The 19,376-nt window shown below is 49.9% G+C and overlaps 1 protein-coding gene across 1 annotated transcript in view; it reads left to right on the top strand.

Annotated features, from left to right (window-relative positions):
• The window catches only part of CCT3 (chaperonin containing TCP1 subunit 3), a 7,742-nt gene extending 4,198 nt beyond the window's left edge, over positions 1-3,544 (top strand). The window contains exons 2-7 of the mRNA XM_027909617.1: positions 319-474; positions 984-1,065; positions 1,187-1,367; positions 1,922-2,167; positions 2,398-2,529; positions 3,191-3,544. Coding sequence (XP_027765418.1) covers positions 319-474; positions 984-1,065; positions 1,187-1,367; positions 1,922-2,167; positions 2,398-2,529; positions 3,191-3,295 — 902 coding nt within the window. The 3' untranslated portion in view covers positions 3,296-3,544. The remainder of the gene's footprint in view (positions 1-318; positions 475-983; positions 1,066-1,186; positions 1,368-1,921; positions 2,168-2,397; positions 2,530-3,190) is intronic.
• The last annotated feature ends 15,832 nt before the right edge of the window (positions 3,545-19,376 follow it).

The raw sequence follows: 19,376 nt of genomic DNA on the forward strand, positions 1-19,376 counted from the left end.
CTGTGTTGTGCCTCTCAAAGGCCTTCTGCACTCGTGGGCTAATTCTGCCGTGGAGTCCAGAAAAGCAGGAGTGAGGCCACAGCGCTTTGACTCATTGAGGCAGATACAGCAGTTTGTGTATCTACGTGCTGGTAAAGAGCCAAAGAAATATTTCTGAGCTTGAATTAATCCTAAGGCTCAGCTGACACGATGTCACGGTTTGTTTGATCCGTGGTGTTCATCCCTGACTCTTTCCCTGGCGATCCTGGAGGGGTTTGGTTGTTTGACCCTGGGGGATGTGTGTCTAACATGGTGAAGCGTTGGGATGAACACACTGAGCTGTTTACGTGTCTTTTGTGCAGACTGACATTGAAATTACGCGGGAGGAGGACTTTGCCCGCATTCTGCAGATGGAGGAGGAGTACATTCAGCAGATGTGTGAGGATCTGATAAGAGTCAAGCCAGATCTGGTCATCACAGAAAAAGGAGTTTCTGGTAATAGCACACATGATTCTTCTTTGTGTTGCATTCATCTCAGTGAGGTTCATAGTGTTAAATTCACGGTTCAGAAACTTGAAAAAAAAACCACCAAACCAAAAAAAACCCCAATAGCAAACTAACACACCTCACAACTCCCCCCAAAACTGGTGTGGAACCTGGTTTTGGTTTGTATTTTAGCTTCCTAGCACATAGTTGTACGCTCTGGGTATTGAAGTTGGTCCTCGGTGTTGCCATGTGAACTTGGACTCTTACAATAGTGTTTTGCTTTTCCAGCATTTGGGAAAGATACCAAAATATAAGTGAGGCTGAGTCTTAAACTCTTGAGAGCTGTGCTGCCATTTTGCTTTGCAGCCTGGTTTAAGAAGCTACGTTTAGGGTTTTTTCCATAATCCTTTTTGCTTTAAAGAGTGGAACTAGAATAGCTGAATAGATCACTGATAAACACATAAAATTTGTCATAACACCACTGATTCACCACTAAATTTGCACAAACCTCGTTTCAGACCTGGCCCAGCATTACCTGATGAGAGCCAACATTACTGCCATCCGCAGGGTGCGGAAGACTGACAACAACCGGATCGCCAGGTAAGTGCTGGCTCCTGGCTGGAACCTGTTCCTGCTGTGCATGGCATGGGGGTGTTCTGAGCTCACTCCTTCTCCCCAGTTCTGATCCGTGAGTGTCTGATGTAATGTTTTGGTGTGCCAGGGCCTGCGGAGCTCGCATTGTCAGTCGCACAGATGAGCTCCGGGAGGAGGATGTGGGAACTGGTGCCGGGCTCTTCGAAGTGAAGAAAATAGGAGATGAGTATTTTGCCTTCATCACTGATTGCAAAGACCCCAAGGCTTGTACTATCATCCTGCGGGGAGCAAGCAAGGAGATCTTAGCGGTAAGTGTGAGGAGGGTAAGCATGGGCTGCTTCACCTCCTGTCCCAGCCACCTTTGTGATGTCAGTAAGTCATGGCCAGCAGACTGGGGGCTGAGCTTTCAGCTGGTGGGGTGCTCCAGTTAATAATGAGAGGGGCAGCAGAGCTGGGGAAGGGTCTGGAGCACAAGGAACAGCTGAGGGAGCTGGGGGGTCCCAACAGGGATCTCTGAGTCTCTCTACTGCTACCTGACAAGAGATTGTAGCCAGGTGGGAGTCAGGCTCTTCACCCTGGTAACAAGTGACAGAACAAGAGGAAATGGCCTCAGGTTGCACAAGGGGAGGTTTAGATTGGATATTAGGGAAAACTTCTTCATGGAAAGTGTTGTCAGGCACTGGCACAGGCTGCCTAGGGCAGTGGGGGAGTCCCCATTCCTGGAGGGTTTTAACGGCCATGTGAATATGGAACCTGGGGACATGGGTTAGCGGTGGCCTTGGCAGTGCTGAGGAGATGGTTGGACTCTGATCTTAGAGGGCTTTTCTGACTTCAGCAATGCTGTGCTCTGTGCCTGTTGCAGGAGGTGGAGCGCAACCTGCAGGATGCCATGCAGGTGTGCCGGAATGTCCTCATGGACCCGCAGCTGGTGCCCGGCGGGGGAGCCACTGAAATGGCCGTGTCCCATGCGCTGACCGAGAGGTCCAAGGGCATGACAGGTGTGGAGCAGTGGCCCTACCGTGCAGTGGCCCAGGCTCTGGAGGTCATTCCCCGGACACTGATCCAGAACTGTGGCGCCAGTACCATCCGTGTTCTGACCTCACTCAGGGTAAGACATGGGGCACCAGGAGGGAGTCAGCTCCTTCCCGCTCTGCCCAGCCCCAGGCATCATTCACCCTTCACAGCAGTGCCCTTGTCAGGCTGCCAGTAACATTCTTGTACGAACTCCCAAACTGAGAATATTCTAATGGCCTGTTACTGTTTCATGAGCCCATGGTCAGTGGGAGTTTCTAGAGGGGAATCTGTTGTCTCACCCCACACGTGTGTTTCTGCTTCCAGGCCAAGCACACCCAGGAAGGCAGCCAGACATGGGGGGTGAATGGGGAGACTGGAGCCCTGGTTGACATGAAGGAGCTAGGGATCTGGGAGCCCTTGGCTGTCAAACTGCAGACCTACAAAACAGCCGTGGAGGTAAGGAGAGGTGGGAACTCCAGAGCTTCTGTGGCATATCCCTTGGGAGAGGAGGACATCCCTCCCTGTGCACTGGGGTGTTTGGGTGGGTGTCAGACACCCAGCACGGGCTGTGCAGGTGTCTGAGCTGGCTGCTGTCAAAGGTGAGATGATGAGGGATGTGGGAGCCCAGACTCAGGCTTTACAAAGCTTGGTTTTTGATCCTGTGGCTAAAATTCAGCATAATCCATCCCACCTTTTCCTCCAAATGGTTCTTACACGGACAGGCTGCTCCCAGGACCAGACAGAGCTGCACCTGAGCAATCCCATGCCAGCAGCATGCTGGAATTGTCAGTGCCTTGGGAGCTTCAGGCTGGCTGGGGCTGCTCCCCTCATTACAGATCCTGCCATTCTCTCACTGGTGTTGGATCAAAGGCTGTTTCTTGAAGGGACACTGTGTCTGTTCTCTGTCAGTCGATGAGAAAAGATGGGTGTCATTGTTTGCATGGTGGGGGTAAAGCAGCCCCTTGCTGCTCCCACGTGCCTGCAAGGCACAGTGTCCCTTCTCCTGTGCTGAAGGAACCATAGGCTGGGGGTTGCATGGCGTGGGAGCTGGGCTGGCTGGGTTTTGCTTGTTGTGCTGAGCTCCTGACGAGCCCCGGGTGTGGGGTGTTTCCTGCAGACTGCAGTTCTCCTCCTCCGTATTGACGACATCGTGTCGGGGCACAAAAAGAAGGGTGACAACCAAAGCAAGCAGCCCACGGCGCCCGAGGCAGCCCAGGAGTGAGAGGCTGAGTGTCCACCAGGGAAAACCAGCCTTGGACCTTGACACAGGGATGAGCTCAGTGCAGTGACCCAGTGCTGAGGCTGAGCGGGGGGAAAGTTTGTCTGAAGTCTGGGAGGGATGGAGAAAACCCTGGACATGGGGGAAGGTCTGTCACTGTTGGTGTCTCTGCACTGGGGGATACTGCTCCTGGGGGGAGGGTTCCAGACTGAAACTTCTCCTCTTTGCCCCAAAATAAACACGTTGTTTCAGTCTCTGTGTGTTTAATGCCCATGGAGAAGGAGGGGGGTTGTGAGCAAGTGGGTCTGTGACAACCCCAGGAGGTTCAGTGAGGCCAAGGGCAGGTGCTCAACCTGCATCCAGGCAACCCCAAGCACAAACACAGGCCCAGGGAGAAGGACTTGAGGGTGTGGGGTGACAAGAAGCTCAACATGACCCAGCCACGTGCACTGGGAGCCCAGAAAGCCAATGCTGTGCTGGGCTCATCCCCAGCACTGTGGGCAGCACGTGAGGGGGGAAATTCTGCCCCTCTGCTCTGCAGAGCTGCCTCCAGCGCTTGACCCCCCAGCACAGGGAGGATGTGCAAGGAGGAGCAAGTCCAGAGAATGAGATATGGGGGGAAAAATTCCTTCCTGTGGGGGTGGTGAGGCCCTGGCACAGGCTGCCCAGAGAAGCTGGGGATGCCTCATCTGGGAAGTGATCAAGGCAAGGTGAGACAAGGCTTGGAGCAACCTGGTATAATGGAAGGGGTTTGGACCTAGATGGTCTTTAAGGTCCCTTCCAACCTAAAGCAGTCTTGTTCTGTGGTTCCCTTTACCACTTCAATCCTTTGACAGCCCATGGAAGCAGAAAATCCCCTTCTGTGAGCCTGGCTGGAGCGATTTCCAGCTCCATGCACGCCACAGGCAGTGCAGCTTTGGGAGCACAGTGGTCGAAGCAAGGCAGCTCCTGTCATGCTATTCCTTTTATTGCCAAACCCTCAGTACCTCAACACCCCTCAACCCTGCACAGAGCAACGAGGAAGAACAGCCACAATGCAGTTGCAGCAGGAATGCTGTGCCCTTGGAATGTGATCAAGCAACAGCGCCCTGTTTGCAAGGATATTGGTGGTGGACTGAGAGGGGGTGTGTCATGCTGCTTTTGGTGTTGAATTATGCTAAAATCAGTCTTGACTCAAATTACCCCAAAGTTAACATGCTAAAAGTGAAAGTATCATTATCTAAAAATGCTACGCTGTCACAGTTGGGCCAGAGCTCGACAGTTAAATCACATTATACTATAAAGGTCCAGTCCACTTTCACAGGGCAAGTTCTAACATACACCTTTCTTGGGGCATGTGTGTGTGGAGATTCCTCCCTTGAGCAGGGGACATCTCTCAAGGTTACTCCTTGAGGCTGAGTGAAAAAGAGGTATCCACAGCCATTGGTATGGGTGAGTTACATCAACCTCTACTTAGTAACTATTTTTTTTGGTAGCTTTTTAATATAAATGCTTGGATATAGTGCACTATCCTACACTATACTATGCTATGCTAGTAATTTTAGCTTCTATACTGTGTAGTAAGTAAATTGGATTAAGATATTTTTGTCTAATCATTTATCATAAATATTTTTATATAAATCTATCTGATTTGCCATCCTTAGTCCTGCGGCACAAGATTGTACAAAGGTTCAATTGTACCTCTATAATTCCTTAAACCACTGGCAGTCTGGGGATAACACTGGATTCAGCTGTACCCAGACTCCTGTCTTGAGAAGGAGTTTAAAAAGCAAGGGAACCCTTTCTGCATCTCATGACTCAATGGGAGGGCTTCTCTAATAAACTTTGGCTGAAGCTCCTACTCCACCTGCAACAGAAGTTCTCTGCTCAACATGACACAAAGCTTCCAAGAGAAAAGCATCGACAGGGACCTTCCATATATCTCCCTTCCCTTTGGGACAGAGCTGCAGCAGTATTAGAGTGACTGTCACAGGTCTTTCCAAATGAATATGTCTTGTGCTGAGCTGGCAATAACCAAAATAGCCTATATGTGATTAAAAAAAATGTAAAACCCAATCAAAATAGTATAAAAATATAAAACGTGCAGGAGAGGGGCCAAGGGATAAACACGTGTAATACTTTTAACCTGTCAGGCTTTCAGTATTCAAATAACAAATTACCTCAAATGACATTTGTTTGACCTGACGAGTTCGTGGCTCCCAGGTGCTGCTGTTGCCCAGGGTGACTAAAACAATTGAACAAAGGAGGTTAAAAAATGCTCTATTATTCACCTGCTCCAAGGTATTTTAAAACAAGCATTGTTACATATCAGAAAGATTACACTGGTTATGAGGAGAAAATAAACTATGTATTTTACAAAGAATTGAAGCTTTTTTTTTCGTAAGAAATACTCTCTGTACAGTGATGCATTGCATGAACATTTGATGGTTCTGGGGCGATGATGGTTCTGATAGGAATGATGAAGTCTAAAATAAAATAAAGTTTAAAATAAAGCCTAAAATACAAAGCTACAATAAAGACAAATAAATCATAGAGTAAAATAAAACAATATAAAGAGCCTAAATAAAAAAGCCTAAAATCAAATATCTCTGCACTGGAGGAACTGCATCCGTCCCCCTAGAACTCAAAACATTCCTTGACCCCCAATTCCCTTCCCCCCCAAAAATACCCAAACCCCCACTCATTGCAGGCAGGTTCTGGGGGGGCAAAGCCCCCCTGAATGCCTCCCAGCTCCGTTTTGAGGTGTCCTGCTCCCATTCTGCCTCCCCCCACCTGTGCTTGAGGTCCCCCATCCATTTTAGAGCATTATTTGGGGGGAACCCTGAAGTACAGAGAGGCACCCCAACATATAGGGGGGAGAACTCAGAATGGGGGAGAACACAAAAATGTAGGGAGGGACTGCAAAATGCAGAGGGGACCCCAAAGTGGAGAGGGACCCTAAAATGGAAAGAAGGAATTCTGAAGTGGAGGAGAAACCCCAAAACGGGGGAAGGGGTCCAAAATGGAGGGAGGGAGACAAAAAATGGAGAGGGGACATCCCAAAATGGAGAACAGAGACCCAGAAATGGAGGGGTGGCACCCCAAAATTTGGGGGTAAGCCCAAAATGGAGTGGGTATCCTGAAGTGGATTGGGACCCCAATGTTGGGGGGGACCCAAAATGGAGGGGGAACCTGAAATGGAAGGAGGGGGGACACAAAACAGAGGGCAGAAAGCCCAGATACAGGAGGGACATCCCAAAATGGAGAAGGGAGCAGAAAGTGGAGGATGGGGAGGCAAACATTTAAGGGAAATCCCTGAAATGGAGATTGAAGAACTCCAGAGCACCCCAGAAAGAAGCGGGACCCCCCATATTATGCCCCCCCACACCTTTATCACCCTTTCACCCTAAACCCAGTGCTGCCCACGTTTCTCAGGAGGTCAAATAACACACTTTTACTGGCAAACTTTAGAAAATAACGTTTGACAAAAAACTTGACAAAAGTTGAAAGGGCAACATTCAATAAAAATAAAGCATTTCACATAGCGATGACTTAGTACATGCTAACCCATACAATTTAGTAAAATCCAACCCATCCATCTTTAAGTAACCCAAATATCAGGGAAGAAGATTAGAAGAAGAAGAAGTAAAGAAAGAGAGAGAAAAAGAGAAAAAGAGAAAAGGAGAATTAAAGCTACAACTCTAGATCCAGCATATAGATCCAGCTCCCAGGAGTTCAGGAAATGGCAGGGGGAGAGGCCACGTGGACACCACATTTATCTGCTTTATCGGCTTTATCTGTGGCCACAGAGGGCCAGAGCACCCTGGTGGGACTTCTGGCTCACTGAGCACTCTGGGGCCTGGCTGTGGCTCCAAGATGGGGTGTGGGGCAGTGGTCCTGGTGTGCCAGTGACTGACTGACAGCTGCTCCAGGGCTGGCCAGGGAGGCTCCAAGGGGCCAGAGCATGGAACTATTCCACCTGCATGAAATTCAACCTGTTCCTTAACATCCCCCCCCCAACCCACAGAACTGAGTTGGGCCGAGCCAGTAATGAATATAATAGTGGAGATTCTCTCACAGCCCCCCTGCGCTGGGCACTGGTGAGTCACCTCGAGTGCTGTGTCCAGCTCTGGGCCCCTCACTGCAAGACAGGCTGGAGTGGATCCACAGCCAGGGATGGAGCTGGGCAAGTGTCTGGAGAGTCAGTCACCAGAGCAGCTGAGGGAGCTGGGGGGGCTCAGCCTGGAGAAAAAGAGGATCAGGGGGGACCTTCTTGCTCTCTACAACTTCCTGACAGGAGGATAGAGCCAGATGGGAGTCGCTTTCTTCCTCCAGGTATTAATTATACAATCAACAGTGCCTATACAAAAAATGTTCTGATCAAATTTGTTTCCAACCGCCTCTGGGCAGATCTGCTGTTATCTCAACCCCTTGTGCCACACACTGGGCACAAAATGAGGTCGTCGTGGTATTCTTCTGTTTGGTAAAACCACGTGCTACTCCAGCCCGCCCCCCTCCAATCTGAGACACAAAAGACAAAGATCATGGCTGGAGAAAAGAACAGTTTACTGGAAACAGCAATGAGATATGGAAACGAAGAGTGGCAGCAAAAATATTAATTACAAAAGTGAATAAAAGAGAGAGTGATTCACATACAAAAAGTGCTCACCATGGAGCTCACGGACCCAACCGTAGCCACACAGCCCCGAGCACAAGAGAGCCCTTCCTTCTGGAAAAAAAGAGACTTCCTTCCCCCCAGCCCCGGTTTTGACATGAGGTGGTACAAAATAACCTCTGGGTCCTGGCCCTGCCACCTTCCAGCTACTGCAAAAAATTAACCCTGCCCTGGCCAGAAGCAGGACACAAGGAGAAGGAAGGAAAGGGAGAGGTAAGCCAAGGTAAGGCCAGGCAAGGGAGTGGAAGGCAAGAAAAGGCAAAGCAGGGGTAGGAAGTGAAAGGCAAGGCAGGGGCAGGCAAGACAAGGCAAGAGAGTGGTAGCAAAAGTAAGACAAGGGGTTGGTAGGAAAGGCAAAGCAAGTAAGGAGTAGGCAAGGCAATGACACGGAGGGGTGGGCAAGGCAAGACAAGGGAGCTGTAGTCAAGAAAAGGCAAGCAATGAGTAGGAAAGGCAAGGCAAGGCAAGGGAGGGGAAGGTAAAGGAAGGCAAGGGAAGAGTAGGCAAGACAAGGATATGGGTAGGCAAGGCAAGGCAGGGAATGAATGGCAGGGCAAAGGAGGGGGAGGAGAAGCAAGGCAAGTCAAAGCAACTTTGGCATAGGCGAGGCAGGGCAAGGAGGAGTAGCAGACACAAGGGAAGGGCAGGATCAGAAGGGAAGGAAAGCACCTGGACCCAGTGTTCCAAGTACAGATGATAGGCTGTAGCAGCCAGGAGCAGCTTTCTGTCCTGATACGTTTTGTGTGAGAGCAGTTCCTGACATTTACAATTATTGAGTTGGTATGCAAGTTTTGGAATTCGACTTCTAGAAGGGGATGACTGCTCTTCCTTAGAAATGACAGTGTTTGTGCTGCAAATGGTTGGGTACCCAGGGAGTGAAAGGAATAAGAACAGATGTTTTTATCTGGCACCTTTTGTGTGGGAGCAATATCAAAATGTATTCAGTTTTGCAGGTTGTCTCTGCATTTCAGAGGTGGTCGATGCAAGCAGCCATCCCCAATCTCGGGTCACTCAGTGTGCAGATGAATAGACTGCTTAGGAGAGGCAAAGCCCCTGTAAAAGTGTTCTGGCATCTTTGTACAGGAACAATTGAAAGATGCATTCTATTTTGAAGGTGTGAACATAGTTCTTCTCTTCGGCAAGGAAACCAATTTTGCATCCACACTTTGGGTGATTTAGAGAGTGTCTTGAAGTATTTAATTCCTTTTCACCATGTACAGTGTTACTGGATGGAAGTGTTGACCTGCTAGAGCAGGAAAGTAAAAGCCAAGCTGTTGAGCTTTTCATCTTTTAGTGTCAGAGATGTTGTTCAGCTTTGGATCCTGACTCTGTGAGACTGAAGGATTATAATGCTGCATAGAGCTGAGAAGAAAAGTGCAGAGTTCTGGGGTGTGTGGTGCAGTTCAGTAGGTGCAGATGAAGGTAGAGCCAGCAACAGCTTTTTCACCTGGCACTTTTGTGATCTGTATTTTGCCAGGTATTTTAAATTTTGGAGCTGGACTCTGAGAGAGTGCAAAAAATTCCTAGTACATATAATTGGGAAGGAGGATGTGTTGCTGCTTGAGTGTGACACACACACACACACACAAAAGTTTGCAGATGGAAAGGGAAGGTCAGTGGAATGTTTCTGGCCTGACACAATTTGTTTGAGAGTGGTGACTACACTTGCTCAACTTGGATCTGCACTTCAGCTGGTTTAGCGATAGTTCTGGTACATTTACTTCTTTTTTCAAGTCCACACCGCCATCGTGTGGTGTTTGTGAACGGCGAGAGTGAGAAGATCTCTTTATTCTGGCACCGTTAGTGTGGAAGTAGTTAGTGAGTGGAGGGTTTTCAGTTTTGGATCATGGCTCTTTGAGACTGAAAGAATGTGATCCTGCATTCAGCTGGGAAGGAAGGCAAACCTGTCTCGTTGGCAGTGCAGTTTTACAGGCTGCAAAAGAAGGGTTCAGCACAGGACTGAATTTTTTTGGAACCTTTTCTGAGGGACCAGCTAACAAATGGATATAGTTTTACATCTCCTCTTTCTGAGACTGAAAGTGTATGAGAGCACATAATCTGAGCAGGAAAATGCAGAGACCTGCACAGTGTGGTTCAGTTTATGAGCTCCAAGAGGAAAGTGAAGGCCAGAGCTGGCTTTTTGTACTAAGACTTTTAATTGTTGGACTTTTTGACTTTTGAAGCTGAGCTCTGCAAGATTGAGAGAATAGGATGAAGCTGAGCAGAAAAGTGCCTAACTGCAAGGTGTGTGTTGCTTTTCAAAGGATATGAGGTATAAATGTCAAGCCAGTTTGTAGTGAGCTCATTGAGAGCGACAAAAATGTGATGGCACAACCATCTGGAAAGGAAAAAAACCCATAACGCCTGTGTGCCTGTGCGTGTGTGTGTGTGTGTGTGTAGTGCAGTTCACAGCCTGCAAGGGAAAGCTGATGCCCAGCACTGTTTTTTTTTTGTTCTGGGAGTTCAAGGTGGAGACAGCAACAGCTTGCTGAGCGGGCACCTTCTGTACCAATATTTATGATTGATAGTTTAGGTCCAGGAATCTCTGCAAGACTGAAAGAATGTGATAGTACATAGAGTATGAAAGGAAAGTTCATAGTCCAAGTTTCCAAACATGAGGGGCAATGCCCGAAAAAGCTTTTTTGTTCTGGCACATTTATCTGTGTGAGATGTAGCCAGAAACTGTTCAGTTTAGATTCAGACTGCAAGAGTGCAAAGAATATGATGGTAGGAATAGCTGAGGAGGAAACTACAGCACCACAATTAAAGAACTGCTTTTTACCTTTCACTACTCCAAGTGGTACAGGGAATTATTTTTCCACATTTAGGCAACACAGTGCAACATGGTTGTGTGTGCAGTTTACTGGCTGCAAAGGAAAAGTAACTGCCACTTGATTGTGGTGAAAAATACAAGTTTGCAAATGGAAGGGATGGTCTGTAGGGAACCCTGGGAGAAACTTCAAAGGGGAATTTGTCAGGATAAATGCGGACGTAGGGAGATGTATCCTTGTGTGGGGGAAACTGCTGTAGTGTTATATTTTCATGGACAGAAAATACTAAACTAAAAAGTAGATATAGAAGAAAGTTACTAACAGGAATTTACTGCTGATCTAACAGGGTATATAAACCACAAAAGAACTGTAATAAATGATTCTATTTTACAACACTCCGTGGAGTCCATCCCCGAGTACGTCACAGAGGTCAGTGAAGTCCTTCTGGCACATCATCTTGGACAGTGGTAACTGGCGTTTTCACATTCAGATTTTCACATTTGGTGGTTTGGGGAGAACCACGGGACATTTCCATCTTTCTCAAGTACCCAGTGGGACATTCCCACTGCCACCGTTCAGCAGCTCCACCAGATAGCGCTGTGTGCACACAAACCACACCAAAGCGCAGCTACAAAGGTGAAAATATCTCCTCGCTGGTTTCAGATAAGACGTGTCGGGACACAAAAGTATTGCTGATCTTCCCCTTTCATGTGCAAACCCTTATTTGCATCGCAACATGAACTGCTTCCTTATTTTATGTACTAATTAATTTTTTTCACTCTCACAGTGTGCAGCTACAAAAATGAAAATATCCGGTAAAAATGCAGCTCAAAAAAGTGTGAGATGAGAGAGCTGTTGCTGGTTCCACCTCCAAGTGCGCCCATTGAACTGCACCACACCCCCTGGTATCTGCACTTTCCTTCTCAGCTCTCTGTACCATTACAATCCTTTATTCTCACAGAGGCAGGATCTAAAACTGACCCCCCCCACTAAATGCTCAGACAATGAAGGGACCAGGACAAAAAGCTCAACAGCTTGGCTTTTACATTCCCACTCCAGCAGTTCAACAGCTCTGACCGATAGCACTGTATGCTAGAAAATCACTTACATTCACCGAGGCACTCTCTGAAGCACCCAGTGTGTGCATCCATAAGCGATTTCCTTGGAAAAGAGAGGAACTATGACCCCATCTCGAAAGAAATTTGATCCCTGCCTCCAAAACAGAAAACATGCAGGGATTGTTCCCACACAGAGGTGCCAGAACACTGTTACTGGTCATTACTTACCCAAGGCAGCATATCATCTGCACACCCACACTGGGGATAGATGCTTACCTTGCCAAGAGTAAATAGACTGCCAAAAATTTCAGAAGTCCACCAGAAAAGTTTAATGCCTTGGGAGGTGTCTTCCCCACAAGAGATGCCTGATAGAAAAAGTCTTGCTGTCCCTTTGATTCCCTGGGCACGGGATCATTTGCAGCACAAACACTGTGTGCTTTATTTCGTAAGGAAGAGCGCTGTTACCTGCTTTCAGAAGGTTAAAACTCCAAAATTTGGATACCCACTCGATCATTAGCACACAGAATGTGCCAGGACAGAAAGCTGCTCCTGTCTGCTGTGTGCTACGACTTGCATCTGAAGCACTCAGCCTTTCTGCCTTCCCTCCCATGTAAAAGCACTGGGATACACTTTCAGGAGCCCAGAACTGAAATTAGGACACTTCCTCCAATACTGCTTATGTCCAAGGATTGCTCCTACACAAAAGGGGCCAGGAGAGAACCGTCCTGCTGCAGTTTACCTCCTCATAGTATTGTCATAAGTTTGAAACTGCTTCTTGAATTTTCTCATAACCATTGTGAAAGGGGCTGGCAGGCTGGGAGGAGGAGGGGGTGTGGCTCACTCGGAGCAGGGTTCCCTGAGGGGATAGCCACAAAAAGAGCAGCCAAAAGCTTTCGAATAACAACTGAATTGCTTGGGGAAAGCTGCACCTTTGCCTCACTAGAGCCCCACCAGCAGCTCCTGCTGGGTGTGGTTATAACTGCACTGGAAGGGGAAGTTGTACTGAATTGTTTGAAAGTTTCAGTAATGGTGCTGTTGTTTGTTCTAGTTTTGTTCTATATATTTTTAGTAAAGAACTGTTATTCTTTTTTTCTACATTTTTGCCTGAAAGCCTCTTAATTTCAAAGTTATAATAACTCAGAGAGAGGGGTCTTCTTTTTTATATTGCTGCCTTGGAGTTTTTGATTTTTTTGGTAGATTTTAGAAGCAGTTGTGTAGTGAATGTAGATTTTAATGTAGCTGTATTATATCCCTAACCCTTAAGACAGTGTTTACACATACCCAACCCGACTACTCCATTCCATATCAATCCTCCTAAAATTCTGTTAGCGTGTTTAGTCTTCTTTTCAAGGCAGAATTGTAGAAAAACACCCTAAGGCCTAGACCAGAAGATGTCACACAGGCACAGTTTCCTTCAAGCCCAGAATCTGGAGGAACTCCAAGGACTGTACGGGCTGTGAAGAAGATGAAGATGAGGAAGAAGGGGTCCCAAACACCCCCAGGCTCAATTCCTGAAGGTCATGTCTGGGGGCAGAACGTGGCAGAACCGGGGGGTGGATGAACTGGGATTGGATGGACACCATTATAGAATCACAGAACCTGTGTTCGAAGGGGCACCCATGGTGTGCATTCCTCTAGGCCCAAGGACTCATTAAAGGACCAACTCTCTTTATCTTACCTCCTACCTAATCTGACCTGGAGTCTTTTTTTCCTCCACAGCCTTTTAGGCAACAATATTGTAGGAAAGTTCCTGCCTTCCTTGGCAGACATTTGTCTTTTAAACCAAAACTTGCCCCTAACTTGTGGCATGAGAGGAAAGGTGAAAAAAGAATAACAGTTCTTGGGTAATCAGTTTGTGTATTGAATATAGATCCTGTAGGCATCATGCTGTTCAATATATTGTGGTTTTTTGGTACATATTCATGCAGAATCACTTGGCTTTCTTGGGTATTTTTTTTCTCCTGGGTGCTAAACCCAAGATTAGCTGTGGCTATTTTTGAGTTTATATGTTGGATTTATGACAGTGCAAATTCAATGCTTTACAGGTCCCATTTGGAAGGTGTCTTCAAGGTTGAATTCCTGCCCTAGCCTAAGATGTTCCCTCTGGGGGTTTAGGGATAATGGCACCCATCCTCGAGGAGAAATGCAGGGGAGTATTTTTTTCCAATCATTCACCCATTTCCCCTTCAGACTCTCTACAAAAGCTTTTGGAAAGTTCAAATTCTCTCTAGGGGGTTGTTACTGTGAGTTTGGGCATTCGGTGGAGAGCCAGATCCAAACCATCACCTGGCTCCACATCCCCAAGCTCCAGGAGGGGACCCCAGGCCATCTCCCATCCATCCTGCAGCCAGGGGAAGGTCACAGGTTCTGAGCCCACCTGCAGCGAGCAGGGCAGGGTCACAGGGTCACCTGTGCCCACCTGGTGGCACGGGGGTCCAGGGGTGATGGTGGCACTGGCCATGGACACTGCAGGGCCTGAAGGGCCTGAGGGAGAGGGGCTGGCACATGGCCTGGGGGGAGTGGGACAGGGGGCGTGGAAGGTGAATAGAGGATGCTGTGGGTGGGGCACACCCAGATTTGGAAGGTCTTATTCACCCAGGATGGTGACCCAGAGTGGAGAGGGTTGTCACCCAGCGTGGGGAGGCTTGTGTGGGATGAAGATAGGATAAGGATGGAATGAAGGTGGGGTGAGGGTGGCATGAGCTGTGGTTGGGAGTGACTGAGGGTCCCTCTCACCCAGGACTGTGTCCCATGGTTTTTGTGGTTGTCACCTGCTGTAGGGCTGGGCATGGCACGGGTGAGATGCCAATGGGATGTAATGGAACAGGTGGGGAATGTTATGAGTGGGATGGGGTATGCCGTGGGTGGGGTCAGCCCCCACCCAAGGGTCCTGCTCACCAAGGACAGTGATGTGCAGTGGAGGGCTCTCAGCTGTGCTGTCCCCATCAGTGACCTAGCACTGGTAGTGGTCACTGTCCTCGTCCCCAGCGTGCAGCTCGAGGTGAGGGGCCAGTGCCCAGCGGCACAGCCAAGCCACCCCAGTGCCAGGAGTAGGACAGGGGACCTGTGCCCGTGGCCACTGCACAGCTCAGCACCAGGAGGTCACCCAGTGCCACCTGCCCCCAGGGGGCTGCACTGAGAGGGACACCCCGAGAGTGGGACCCTCGTTGGGGCAGACAGGTGGGGAGGGGTGGGGGACACAGAGAGGGGTGGGGAACCCAGGGAGGGGGTTTAAGAGAGGGGTGGAGGGAACCCAAGCAAGGGCAAAGGGGACACAGGATGGTATGGAGGGGCCTGGGGACCATGGAGGGACCCCAGGGAAAGATGGGGAGACCCAGATAGGGACAGGTGACCAGAGAAGGAACAGAGGGACCTCAAGGAAAGATATGGGGGACTCAGAGAGGGTAGAGGGATCCCAGGGACAAACAGGGTGGATATGGGGATAGGTGGAGGGACCTAGGTATGGAAGGGAGAGCAGAGCACGGAGCAGGGACCTGGGAAAGGGAGTGGAATGACAGGGATGGAAGACAAGACCCTGAAAGGGATGGAGGGGACTCGGGGAGGGACACAAGGCTTCAGGCAGTGGTGGGCATACCTGGAGAAACTGTCGGGGTTCCTCCCATCCCCACTCACTGTGCACTGTGACACAGAGCTGGGTGCTGCTCTTCCACACGGCCCCCCCTCAGATGTAATTCCCAGAGAGGAAGATCCTTACTGCGGGCACAAGGAGCTAGGGGGACCCCTGCGGGCCCCTCCCCACCACCCTGTCCCAGTAGGAAGGTGCAGGATTTGGGTTTAGGACGCAGGGTCTGGGGGGACTGAGGCAGTGCAGGGTCAGAAGGGACCTCCTGGTGGGCTTGGGGAGCCCTCCAGCACTGGCACCGTGAGCTCTGGGAAAGAGGCAGGGAGGCAGTGGTGACCAAAGGGTTGGGCAGAGGGGTGTGGAGATGCCAGTGTGTCAGGTGTGGGCGTGGCCGGTGTGGGGGTGCTCACCGTGCCCTGTCACTGTCGCTGACTCCTTCCACATTGACAGCCCGGAGCCCAGCCAGACCCTGCAGTGGCAGCCACCTCTGCAGTGCAGCTAAAGTCTGGGGCACAGACAGCTTAGGCCCCTCGATGGGCCCCCTCAAGTAATTCTCATCATGATACAATCACACCTGGTAGTGCAGTGTCACACTGTCCCCCTCCAGCAGCGCCAGTGCTGGGATCTGCAGCACCAGCTGATCTGTGGGACAGAGGGGGGGGGGGTCCCGTCACACCAGGGGGTCCTGGGGAGTCCCAGTGCCACTGGGTGCACCAGGGTGATAGGATAGGTGAATGCACACCCCTCCTCACCATTTAACACTTGCACGGTGGGGCTGAATCCGCTGTCAGATTTGTGACACTGTTACATGCCACTCTCCAACTGGTTGGGATTCCTCTGCCCCCAGAGCCACCCATCAGATGCACAAGGATCTTACATGGGGAAGATTCTCCCCTCTGCCCTGAACACCCCAGTGCTGCCAGGAAAACTCAGCCTCTCCACTTCCCTCTCCTAAGGGACTTGTTCTTGGGCATTTCTTCCCCCTACGCTCATTTCAAAAACCCTCCTGGCAATTCCCAAGCCTGTACCCGGCTCTCATGCCCTCTCTGGCTCAGAGCCCTCAAGTTATCTTGCAGAGAGCTGGGCCTGTCTATCCCCCTTCCAAAAGCACGTCCCTTGGGCTGGCTCAGAGGTTCCTGCAGTCCCTGGGTTCTTCTCTTCATCAGCTACAAGAAAGGAAACCAAAATTAATGCATGACTTTAGCAGAACTGTTGGCCAAAACCAACAATTCTGACACTCACCATCTCCTAAGTGCACCAAGGTCCTCGAGGCCCTGGCTCCAGCCAGAGTACCATCCTGCAGCTCTCACCGCATGGCAGACCTGGAATAGGGAAAGAAAATGCTCTGTGGCATTTCTGAAAGTTCCCTTGAGCCCTGCTCCTTCTCAGTACCTCCCTAACGCACCTGGAATGCTCATCTCTTTCCAAAGGCTACAGAGAAAGCACCTCAAAAGAGAAGAGGGGAATGTTTAAATGCTGAGCCCTGAACTACCCTGCCATTGCCCACAAGGACAGCGCAAGAGCACCTGACCTTGTCGCTCGGCTCCTCAGCCCGTGGCTCTGCTCCTCTGGCAATACAGATGGGCACTGCAAAGAAATCACAGAGGCGAAGGCACATACTGACAGATCCCCTCAGACTGCAGCATTCTGACCAATGATCCCCTCTCACGTTCCTTTACACTCACCTCTTACTGCAAGGACCTCCTTTCCATTCTGCTGATGCTTCTAAGGTAGTGTACCACAGAGAAAAAAAAAAATAATAAGGCATGTGCTTAGATTCACCAATGATACAGCCTGCCAGAGCTAACTTTGGAATCAGACTGGCAGGAAAATGCTCACTTTGCCCATCTGCCCTCCGGTGCCGATACCCCGCCCTACCACTTGCATCCCACCTCAAAAGAAAAGACAAAAAGTTGCTCACAGAATGAATCACAGAATCATAGAATCAGCCAGATTGGAAAAAACCTCTGAGATCATCAAGTGCAAGCCTTTATTCACTACCACCACAGTTACCAGACCATGGCACTCAGTGCCACATCCAGTCTGTTCTTAAATATCTCCAGGGATGGAGAATCCACCCCCTCCTGTGCAGCCCATTCCAATGCCTGATTACCCTCTCTGTAAACAATTTCTTCCAAATATCTAACCTAAACCTCCCCTAACAGAGCTTGAGACCAAGCCCTCTTGTCTTACTGATAGTTGCCTGGGAGAGGAGACCAACCCCCACCCGGCTCTAATCTCCTGTCAGGGAGTTGCAGAGAGTGCTGAGGTCTCCCCTGAGCCTCCTCTTCTCCAGGCTCAACAACCCCAGCTCCCTCAGCCTCTCCTCACAGCACGTGTGCTCCAGTCCCTTCCCCAGCCTCCCTGCTCTTCTCTGCACCTGCTCCAGCCCCTCCATGTCCTTCCTGAGCTGAGGGGCCCAGAGCTGAACACGGCACTCCAGGGGTGGTCTCCCCAGTGCTGAGTGCAGGCCAAGAATCACTTCCCTGCTCCTGCTGCCACACTCTTCCTGAGCCAGGCCAGGATCCCTTGGCCCTCTTGGGCCCCTGGGCACACTCTGGCTCCTGTTCAGCTTCCTGTCCATCCAAACTCCCAGCTCCCTTCCTGCCTGGCTGCTCTCCAGCCACTCTATCCCCAGCCCAGGGGGCTGCCAGGGCTTGTTGTGGCCAAAGGGCAGGACCCGGCACTTGGCCTGGTTGAACCTCATCCCCTTGAAATCAGCCTATGGATCCAGCTTGTCCAGGTCCCTCTGCAGAGCCCTCCTGCCTTCCAGCACATCAACACACCCCCCAGCTTGGTGTCATCTGCAAATTCACTAATGGTGGACTCAATCTCCTCATCTAAATCATCCATAAAGATAGAAAACAGGACTGGGCCCAGCACTGATCCCTGGGGGACACCACTGGTGACTGGATCCCAACTGGATGCAGCCCCGTTCACCAGCACTCTCTGGGCCCGGCCCTCCAGCCAGTTCCTGACCCAGCACAGAGTGCCCTGCCAAGCCATGGGCTGCAGCTTTTCCAGGAGTGTGCTGTGGGAGATGGTGTGAAAGGCTTTGCTGGAGTCCAGACAGACACATCCCCAGCCTGCCCCTCATCCACCAGGTGGGTCACCTGATCATGAAAGGAGATCAAGTTGGTCAGACAGGACCTGCCCCTCCTAAACCTCTGCTGGCTGGCTCTAATCCCTTGTCCATCCTGTAGGTGCTGTGTGATTGCACACAGGATGATCTGCTCTGTAACCTTGCCAGGCACTGAGCTCAGGCTGACAGGCCTGGAGTTTCCCAGGTCCTCCTTGCAGCCCTTTTTGTGGATTGGTGTGACATTTGCCAACTTCCAATCGTCTGGGACCTCCCCAGTGAGCCAGGATTGTTGGTAAATGATGGAGAGCGGCTTGGCGAGCTCTTCTGCCAGTTCCCTCATCACCCTAGAGTGGATCCCATCTGGTCCCGTGGACTTGTGTGGATCCAGGTGGCTCAGTAAGTCACTGACCATTTCCTCCTGGAATACAGGGGGGCTATTCGGCTTCCTGTCCCTGTCTACCAGTTCCCCATTTTCCCTCATTTTCCCCATTTTTCCCCATTATCTCCCCTTTTCCCCATTATTACCATGTCCCCATAATCCCCTATTTTCCCCATTATCTCCAGTTTTCCTCTCATTTCCCCCATTTTCCCCCATCATCTCGCATTATCCCTCATTTCCCCATTATCCTCTATTTTCCCTCATTTTCCCTCCATTATCCCCCTTTTCCTCTCAGATACCCATTCACTCCCATTTCCCCTCATTATGCCCATTATCTCTCATTTTCCCTCATTATCCCCCATTTACTCCAATCTTCAACCATTATCCCTCCTTTTTCCCCCCGTTATCCTATATTTGCCCCCATTTCCCCATTGGTCCCGATTTCCCCCATTATCCTCCATTTCTCCCTTATTATTCCCCATTTTCCCGCAGTATCTGATATTTTTTCCCTATTATCCACCATTTTTGCCCATTATCACCCATAATCTCCCATTTCC

The sequence above is a fragment of the Empidonax traillii genome, unplaced genomic scaffold (assembly GCF_003031625.1).
Source record: "Empidonax traillii isolate 1590-97213 ecotype Southwest subspecies unplaced genomic scaffold, ASM303162v1 scaffold2263:size30001, whole genome shotgun sequence".
NCBI lineage: Eukaryota > Metazoa > Chordata > Aves > Passeriformes > Tyrannidae > Empidonax > Empidonax traillii.